At 46.2% G+C, this 10,203-nt stretch overlaps 1 protein-coding gene across 8 annotated transcripts in view; it reads left to right on the top strand.

Annotated features, from left to right (window-relative positions):
- The first annotated feature begins 47 nt into the window (after window positions 1-47).
- adat2 (adenosine deaminase tRNA specific 2) overlaps window positions 48-10,203 on the top strand; it is a 130,393-nt gene continuing 120,237 nt past the window's right edge. For 3 of the 8 annotated variants that reach the window (XM_068045565.1, XM_068045562.1, XM_068045561.1), the window contains exons 1-2: window positions 49-206; window positions 9,795-9,899. In XM_068045565.1, the coding sequence (XP_067901666.1) occupies window positions 123-206; window positions 9,795-9,899 (189 nt within the window). In that variant the 5' untranslated portion in view covers window positions 49-122. Of the gene's footprint in view, window positions 207-7,031; window positions 7,233-8,176; window positions 8,440-9,794; window positions 9,900-10,203 lie in introns of all 8 variants that reach the window. The other 5 variants (XM_068045563.1, XM_068045564.1, XM_068045568.1 and 2 more) reach the window with 5 other exon arrangements.

Below are 10,203 nucleotides of genomic sequence, written 5' to 3'. Positions count from 1 at the left end.
GATTTTGTTTTCTCCGTGCGCGTGTGTAAAGTGATTCTCCTTTAACGGGAAAGTCCGCCCCAGTAATGGGTCCGGGCGGTTGAATCCGGGGCCTGTGCGTTACCGAGCGGAGGATCAGCCTGATGGCGCCGGCGGGTGGCGGAGGAGGTTTCCGGATGCCCGAGCAGCGGGAACAGCAGCAGTGGATGGAGCAGGCACTGAGCACGGTGAGGGGAATGGGGAGAGACCACATTCAGGCGCTTACCCATTGTCTCTCGAGACAAGGAGGCCGAAGAAGAAGGGGTGAGGGTGAAGGGCAGGAGTTGGGCTGGAGGATATCCTCCATCGTGTGTGTAGTCTTGCTGTCTTAGAGATCCGCTCACAGGGAGGTGTGTCTCCTGAAGTGCTGCAATGTCCACATTGAGTCTACTGAGCTCGTTGTTAACGTTGGCGGTCTTCCGCGAATCGTTGATTTGTGTAAGGTCTTCCGACAGGCCAGGATACACAGTTCTGACGTTCCAGCTTGCAAAACGAAGGGCAGGTACCTTTCCTTTTTTCTGTCGTGCTGTTTGGTGCGGTGTTACAGTCCACTTGGCGGGAGATGACCCTGAGCTTCAAGCACCCATTGAAGCAGGTGGACTGTGGCGGGACGGAACCTTTCTGACCGGGGGCTGCCCGGTTTGAGGCGGGCGGTAGCTGTCCAGTGAGACGCGATGACCTTTCCCACCGACAAAGGCAGCCCCATGGTGCCCAATCTCTACGCCAATTGAGCTGGACTTCTAACCCGTAATTGCTGCCTTCTGTGTTGTTTCGGTCGCTGTGAGGCGACGATGGAGTGACCACTCCATGGTGCGTGCCTGGGCGGAATGTATGCAGCATGGAGTGGGCTTCGCCATCAGAAACTCTTTGCTCAGCATGATAGAGCCACCTTCAAATGGCTCTGAATGCATACTGTCCATCCGACTGCTTGTCTCTGGTCCAGTAAACCTACTCAGCATCTATGCTCCAACATTGTACTCCCCACCCAAAGTTAAAGACCAATTCTACGAGGAACTCATAATATCTTTAGAAGCATTCCTAATACCAAACATTTGTTCTTGCTGGGGGACTTTAACGCCAGGGTTGGGGCCGACCGTGACTTATGGCCCTCCTGTCTTGGGCACTATGGCATTTGAAGGATGAATGAGAATGGACAGAGACTGCTTGAGTTGTGTACCTATCACAACCTCTGCATCACCAACTCGTTCTTTCATACTAAACCCTGTCACCAGGTTTCATGGAGGCACCCAAGATCACGTCGTTGGCACCAGCTAGACCTTATCGTCACAAGGCGAGCCTCTATATGCAGTGTTCAAATCACACGCAGCTTCCACAGTGCAGACTGCGACACTGACCGCTCCCTGGTGTGCAGCAAAGTTAGACTCAAACCAAAGAAGCTACATCACTCCTAGCAGAAGGGCTGCCCCCGCATCAACACTAACAGAATTTCTTATCCACAGCTGTTACATAAGTTTCAAAATTCACTTGAAAAAGCCCTTCAAAACACTCCTACAGGGGATGCAGAGACCAAGTGGGCCCACATCAGAGACGCCATCTATGACTCAGCAATGACCACCTTTGGCAAACGTGAGAAGCAGAATGCAGACTGATTTCAATCTCACTTTGAAGAGCTGGAACCTGTCATAGCCGCTAAGTGCATTGCACTGCTGAACTACAAGAAAGCCCCCAGCAAGTTAACATCTGTAGCACTTAAAGTAGCCAGAAGCGCTGCACAAAGAACAGCCAGGCGCTGTGCAAATGACTACTGACAACACCTATGCAGTCGTATTCAGCTGGCCTCTGACACTGGAAATATCAGAGGAATGTATGATAGCATTTAGAGAGCTTTTGGGTCAAACATCAAGAGGTTCGCACCCCCCCCCCCCCATCAAGTCTAAATCAGGGGAAATGATCACTGACCAACGCAAGCAAATGGACCGCTAGGTGGAGCACTACCTAGAACTGTACTTCAGGGAAAATGTCAGTGATAACGCCCTCAGTGCAGCCCAGTCTCTGCCAGTCATGGATGAGCTGGAAGAACAGCCAACAAAATCGGAACTCAGTGATGCCATTGATTCTCTAGCCAGTGCAAAAGCCCCTGGAAAGGACGGCATTACCCCTGAAATCATCAAGAGTGCCAAGCCTACTATACGCTCAGCACTCCATGAACTGCTTTGCCTGTGCTGGGATGAGGGAGCAGTACCACAGGACATGCGCGATGCCAATATCATCACCCTCTATAAGAAGAAGGGTGACCGCGGTGACTGCAACAACTACCGTGGAATCTCCTTGCTCAGCATAGTGGGGAAAGTCTTCGTTCGAGTCATTTTAAACAGACTCCAGAAGCTGGCTGAGCGTGTCTACCTTGGGGCACACTGCGGCTTTCGAGCAGAGAGATCCACCATTGACATGCTGTTCTCCCTTTGCCAGCTACAGGAGAAATGCCGCAAACAACAGATGCCCCTCTACGTTGCTTTCATACATCTCACCAAAGCCTTTGACCTCGTCAGCAGACGTGGTCTCTTCAGACTACTAGCAAAGATCGGATGTCCACCAAAGCTACTAAGTATCATCACCTCATTCCATGACAATATGAAAGGCACAATTCGGCATAGCGGTGCCTCATCAGACCCCTTTCCAATCCTGAGTGGCGTGAAACAGGGCTGTGTTCTCGCACCCACACTGTGTGGGATCATCTTCTCACTGCTGCTCTCACATGCGTTCAAGTCTTCAGAAGAAAGAATTTTCCTCCACACAAGATCAGATGGCAGGTTGTTTAAACTTGCCCGTCTTAGAGCAAAGACCAAAGTACAGAAAATCCTCATCAGGGAACTCCTGTTTGCTGACGATGCTGCTTTAACATCCCACACAGAAGAGTGTCTGCAGAGACTTATTGACAGGATTGCGGATGCCTACAACAAATTTGGCCTAACCATCAGCCTCAAGAAAATGAACGTCATGGGACAGGAAGTCAGAAACACTCCATCCATAAATATCGGCGACCGCGCTCTGGAAGTGGTTCAAGATTTCACCGACCTAGGCTCAACTATCACCAGTAACCTGTCTCTTGATGCAGAAATCAACAAGCGCATGGGAAAGGCGTCCGCTGCTATGTCCAGACTGGCCAAGAGGGTGTGGGAAAATGGCGCACTGACATGGAACACAAAAGTCCGAGTGTTGCAAGCTTGTGTCCTCAGTACCTTGCTGGACAACGTATGTCAGCCAAGAGCGACGTCTCAACTCATTCCATCTTCGCTACCTCTGGAGAATCCTTGGCATCAGGTGACAGGACCGTATCTCCAACGCAGAAGTCCTCGAGGCGGCCAACATCCCCAGCATATACACCCTACAGAGCCAGTGGCGCTTGAGATGGCTTGGCCATGTGAGCCGCATGGAAGATGGCAGGATCCCTAAGGACGCATTGTACGGTGAGCTCGTCACTGGTATCAGATCCACCGACTGTCCATGTCTCCGCTTTAAAGACGTCTGCAAACGCACCATGAAGTTCTGTGACTTTGATCACAAGTCGTGGGAGTCAGTTGCCAGTGATCGCCAGAGCTGGTGGACAGCCATAAAGGCGGGGCTAAAGAGTGGCAAGTCGAAGAGACTTCGCAGTTGGCAGGTAAAAAGACAGAATTGCAAGGAGAGAGCCAACTGTGTAACAGCCCCGACAACCAATTTTATCTGCAGCGCCTGTGGAAGAGTCTATCAGTCTAGAATTGGCCTTTATAGCCACTCCAGGCACTGCTCCACAACTACTGACCACCTCTAGGCGCTTACCTATTGTGTCTCGAGACAAGAAGGCCAAAGAGAGGTTGTGTGGCACTACCACCACGCTAAATGGGATAGATTTCAAACAGATCTAGCAATGCAAAACTGGGCATCCATGAGGCGCTGTGGACCATCAGCAGAATTGTACTCAACTACAATCTGTAACCTCATGGCCCGGCACATTCCCCACTCTACCGTTACTATCAAGCCAGGAGACCAACCCTCGTTCAATGGAGAGTGCAGGAGGGCATGCCAGGAGCAGCACCAGGCATACCTCAAAATGAGTTGTCAACCTGGTGAAGCTACAACACACGACTACTTGTGTGCCAAACAGCAGAAGCAGCATGCGATAGACAGAGCCAAGCGATCCCATAAGCAACGGATCAGATCTAAGCTCTGCAGTTCTGCCAAATTCAGCCAAATTCAGCTGTGAATTTAGAAGAATTGAGAGGCGATCTAATTGAGACAAGTTTCTGAAAGGGCTTGATAGGGTAGAAGCTGAGAGATTGTTCCCACTGGTCAAGGAATCTAGAACACGGGGACACAGTCTCAGGATAAGGGGTCAATCATTCAGAACTGAGATGAGGAGAAATTACTTCACTCAAAGGGTTGTGAATCTTTGGAATTCTCTACCCCAGAGGGTTGTGGATGCTCTATCATTGAATACATTTAAGGCTGGCATAGATAAAATTTTGGTCTCGCAGGGAATCAAGGGATATGGGAAGTGGGCAGGAAAGTGGAATTGAAGCCCAAGATCAGCCATGATCGTATTGAATGGCAGAGCAGGCTCGATGCACCATTTGGGCTCTGCTCCTATTTCTTGTGTTCTTGTGAGGAATGGTGAGGAGGGCCATATATTCTCTTACACTATCTGATAGTATTTATTTCTTAGGATATTCAGGGACTTCAACTCATATTAAAATAATTATGGTTTCCTTCCTTATCTCACAAGATTGTGGGTGACGTCCTACTCCAGAGACTTGAAACATTCATCTAGTCTGATATACTGCAGTGCAGTTATTGAGGGAGCACTGCACTGTCGGATGTGCCGTCTTTCAAGTACAATGTTAAACCAAAGCCCCTCTTATGCGGACATAAAAGATCCCATTGCACTATTTCGAAGAAGGGCTAGGGAATTATCTCTGGTGTCCTGGACAATATTTATCCCTTAACAAGCATCACACACCATTCTGACTTGGAATTATATTGCCCTTCCTTCACTGTCGCTGGGTCAAAATCCTGGAACACTCTCCCTAACAGCACTGTGGGTATACCTACATCCCAAGGACTGTACTGCTGACCACCACCTTCTCAAGGGCAATTAGGGATGGGCAATAAATGCTGGCCCAGCCAGCGACAACCACGTTCCTTGAATGAATAATTTAAAAAAATTAAAACAGATTATCTGGTCATTTATTACATTGCTCTTTCTGGGAGCTTGATGTGCACAAATTGACTGCCGCATTTCCTACATTACAACAGTAACAACACTTCAGTGGTACTTCATTGGTTGTAAGCCATCCTGAAGTTGTGAAAGATGCTGTATACATATATGTCTTTATTTGTTTTATTATCGGGTTTGGGAGACATGGCTGGAGGACCAGGTACCCATGATGAGGGGGTGCGGGAGTGCCTGGTACCACACCATCTTGGGTTTAGGAGCAATTGCTGGAGGGCTAAGTACCTGTGGTTGGAGTGCCAGGTACCCTCAACGGCAGCTAGCTAACTGTGGCTAACTAACAGGAAACAGCGAATCAGGATAAATGGGGCATTTTGGGTTTGGCAAACTGTAACTAGTGGAGTGCCACAGGGATCAGTGCTGGGGCCTCAACTATTTACAATCTATATTAATGACGTGGATGAAGGGGCCAAGTGTACTGTAGCCAAATTTGCATACGATGCAAAAATAAGTAGTGAGGAGGAAATAAAATGTCTGCAAAGAGATATAGATAGGTTAAGTGAGTGAGCAAAAATTTGGCAGATGGAATATAATGTGGAAAAGTGTGAGGTGGTCCACTTTGGCAGGAAGAATAGAAAAGCAGAATATTATTTACATGGAGAGACACTGCAGAATGCTGCGGTACAGGGGGATTTGGGTATCCTTGTACACGAACCTCAAAAAATGAGCACGTTAAGTAAAGCAAGTAATTAGGAAGGCAAATGGAATGTTGGCATTTATGGCAAGAGGGATGAAGTATATAAGTAGGGAAGTCTTGCTACATCTGTACAGGGTATTGGTGAGACAACACCGAGAGTACTGTGTACAGTTTTGGCCTCCTTACTTTAGGGGTATACTCGCCTTGGAAGCAGCTCAGAGAAGATTTATTAGGCTGATTCCTGGGATGAAGGGTTGTCTTATGAGGAAAGTTTGAGCAGGTTGGGCCTATACTCATTGGAGTTTAGAAGATTGAGAGATGATCTTATTGAAATGTATAAGATTCTGAGGGGGCTTGACAGGGTAGATGCTGAGAGGCTGTTTCCCCATGTGGGGGAATCTAGAACTAGGGGTCACAGTTTCAGAATAAGGGGTCTCCCTTTTAAGCCCGAGATGAGGAATTTCTTCTCTTAGAGGGTTGGTAATATTTGGAATTTTCTACCCCAGAGAGTAGTGGAGGCTGGGTCATTGAATATATTCAACGCTGTGTTAGACAGCTTTCTGATCTAGATGGGAGTTGAGGATTAAGGGGGGGAAGGCAGGAAAGTGGAGTTAAGGCCATAATCAGATAAGTCATGATCTTATTAAATGGCAGAGCAGGCCTGAGGGGCTGAATGGCCTTCTGTTCCTATTTCTTGTGTGTTATGTTCAGCCCCTTGGGCTGCAAGTGGGGTACAGGCTGGAAAAGACCAAATCCTTCCTCTGCATTCTACAAAACAGGGATTTCGCTGAAGCGATTAACAAACAGGAGCAATGCAACTGGCGCCTCTGTCAGGGTGAAGGACCGACTGGCAGCCCACGGCTTTGCTCTGCGATGACTCCTAAGTCAATGTTTGCTGGAATAGTGTTATAAACTACTGGTTGGAGGAGAGGATGCAAGGCACTGAACAGCATCTGTGTATCCATCTCATAGGCCCACTCTCTGAGCTCCGGGTGGAGTCTGTGGCATGGCAGGGCTCCCCAGGTACCATGGATGAGTGGGCATCTGCAGGCAAGACCTGTCAATTATTCTTGCTTCAGTTTCTGCACATTCATGTGTTTTGTGTCACACCCATGGGAGGTAGCTACCATGACGTCTGTTTTGCAGATTGATCTGGGTCAGCGAGACAGATGCCTGTCAGGAGACTTAGGCGGCTGAAATGAAAGATTACCAAAGCCCTTGCGGGAGCAGCTGTATCGCCATCATGTCATGATGCAGGAAGGCCAACCTACTACGATACATAGCATTGTGCTCCCTCCAGCCTCCACAATCCCTCCAGTTGTTCAACATTTAGTAAGAAGACACCAGGTATGAATCATTAAGCTTTGTTTCTCAGTTCATACACATTCCACTTGTGTAACTCAACCTCATTCTTTCCCTCAGTTCAAAAAATTGTGGGCTTGTTTTTGGTTTAGAAATCTGAAATAAAAGCAGAAAGTGCTGGAAACACTCAGAACAGGCAGCATCTATGACAAGAGGGAAATAGGGTTAATGTTTCAGGTGGATAACTGTTCATCAGAACCCTATTTTTGGCACACTCTTCTTCCCAGGAGCTATTGAACCTAACCATCTATATTTTTAGTTCCAATTCTGGACCCAAAAGCTCTCCCTCACAGTTCTTTGTTCAAGAACCTGACTGCCTCCTGCCCATGGGTTTCTCTTCACATCTCACAGGAAGCAGAGAGACAGCAACCTTCCTGTTCAGGGATTCACCAGCAGATCTGTAGCCAAACTGACTAACCCCTCTCCAGGAGTATATGTTTTGCAGACACCTGCTGCTGTGTTTACATGAATATAATTGTCACCACCACTGTGGGTGTGATTAAATGTTGGCTGCCTGAGATGAAATTGCTTAACATTCCTGGTCATCAATGCCTGTGCATTATCTTTCTAAACCTGTGGCAACTCGCTTTGTTTTAACGTAGTCAGAAGCTCAAAATACTTTTTGTAAAGAAAAAAATACAATTGCATATATACAGCGCAAAATGGAGTATAACCTGTTAAGAGGCACAAGCAACTAGATAGACAGGTTTCAGTGTACATAAAGCAAAATATCAAAAGTCAGCACTTTAGTTACATGTCCTGATCCAAGAGTTTAATATGCGGCACAACTTTCAAAACTACCATGCAGTGCCTTCAAGACAATAACAGTCCTATTGGCTTATGGTAGCTATGGCATGATATGGGATTGGCTAGAAAGACCATTTTTGTTCCATGTTCTCTTGTAACCTTTTCATCTTATTTTCCTACAGGACCTTCCCTGCCTTTCTTCTTTGCTGTGTGCCATTGTCCCTTCAGCAAGATTACTATTGAAGTTGACTATCTTTGATGGGCATTTTCCAGCACACTCAAGGGGGTCGTGCAGAAGTTGAGACAGCAGTGAATCAGGCTGGGTGTATCACTGCATGGCCAACAAAACTGACGTGGATGTTGGACTAGCAATGGAGGGTCTGACTGGGACACTTGCTACTCAGGATGTGATTGAAATGAACATTGAAGAGCAGTCTGGTATAAGGTCGGAACCCGGACATGAGCAAGACAACTTTTTTGAATAAAAACGCATCAATTTTGCCTACTGAATTTTTAACTTGTATTTAAGAGGCTAGCAGTCAAGATCATGCATAATATTTTATATAGTATCGGAGCAGAGCAGACCGCTTGGCTCCAAGAGCTCCCTGTTGTGGGAATTTCTAAGGCATGCAGATTAGATGTTGCGAGCCAATATACTCAATCACTGGCATCTTGGCAATTGTTGATTGCAGACTATTTTGAATAATAAATGTATGCTGATAATATTAAACAGAACGACTGTCTCTCATCATTACCTTAGCATACATTTGTCTTGTAAGTCACAGGTGTCTCTTGAAAAGAGGAAATGGACGATTACAGAGTTGCTGTGCTGTTAGAATCATAATGTATAAAGTATTGACATCTATATAATGATTTATGTTGAAACATAGTACAGTTGAATTCAACAGGCAGGTCAACATCCCAGTCTGGATTTGCAAAGGTTGCAATACATGCACCTGCACCCCCAGTTGGTAAATACACTGCCCTGGGTGGAACTGAGACCCACCAGCTAGAAAGCTCACCAAATTCACCTGACTCATTTAGTTGGTTTCACCTAGGGCCAGTTCTCCATGCTTAAGCTGGAGATGAAAACTCAGTCATGGCTCTTGGGTTGGATTGCTATCTGGCTGGAAGATACAGGTGTGTGGATGTTGAACAGGGACCAGATTGTGCTTGGCAACAGTCAGCTTGTGTCTCAGCTTGCACATGGCTGTTGACTTGGGTGAGATTCCAGAAGGCTAGCTGCCTGCCTCCATGAAACTGCTCCAGCAACATTCACCTCTTCCGGAAGGTAGAGGGCATTATTTTTTTATAAAAGCGGGGAAATATATTGTGGAAATATCAGTACCATCATTTATCACCAGGGGGTGGTGTTGGAGTTTGAAATGAAAAATGTTGAAAATATACAGCAGGTCTGTTAATGTAGATTAACATTTTGGGTGTACTTTGCCGATAGGTTATAGTCTCTGGGATAAGTTAGCTACCTGATCATTTTCTAACATGCCACTGGAAAAATATTGTGTAATATTGAGAAATAATAGTGTTTGATTTTATTTCTTGTCTAATCTGATTACAGGCTTGCTTACTGTAAAGTTTGAAAGCATTTAGAAATGTCAGTTCTACCTTAACTACAGTATATTCCTTCATGTGGTTTTATTAGGTCATTTATCAAGTTAAGAGATGTCAGTATTGCAGACTGGTATGCTTCTCCACTTTCCTTGCTGTCGAGGCTGCAGCAAGAATATCAAACGAGGGAGTGTTACTGAGCTTGAAGTAATTTTAAGTTTGTTTGAGTTACAGGCGAAAGAAGCTTTGGAAAACGGTGAGGTGCCTGTTGGATGTCTGATGGTTTACCAGAATGAGATTTTGGGACAGGGAAGGAATGAAGTGAACGAAACTAAGAACGTAAGTTAACTCTGAGGAATAATGTGTCAGAACAGTCTCAGGATCATTGTAACTTTGGGGGATATTGAATTAGCCACTCGTTATACTCCACCCTCAACCTTTCGATAAAAGTGAATGGGTGGGGTGGATAATAGGTGACCAATTTGATTTTGTCCATTATACGCATCTCCCAAAGTCAAAATTGCCACCACTCTCCAGAGCTTTTTCTTTGTTGAAAAATCTAGGCGGTAAGAGCAGGCCAATAATTTACTACACACCAGGACTTGTAGAGATTTGGTAATTCAAGGAATTGTGACCAGCTAAT

This window comes from Heterodontus francisci, chromosome 13 (assembly GCF_036365525.1).
Source record: "Heterodontus francisci isolate sHetFra1 chromosome 13, sHetFra1.hap1, whole genome shotgun sequence".
NCBI classification, from domain to species: Eukaryota; Metazoa; Chordata; class Chondrichthyes; order Heterodontiformes; family Heterodontidae; genus Heterodontus; species Heterodontus francisci.
This window is presented reverse-complemented; position numbering and strand designations above follow the sequence as displayed.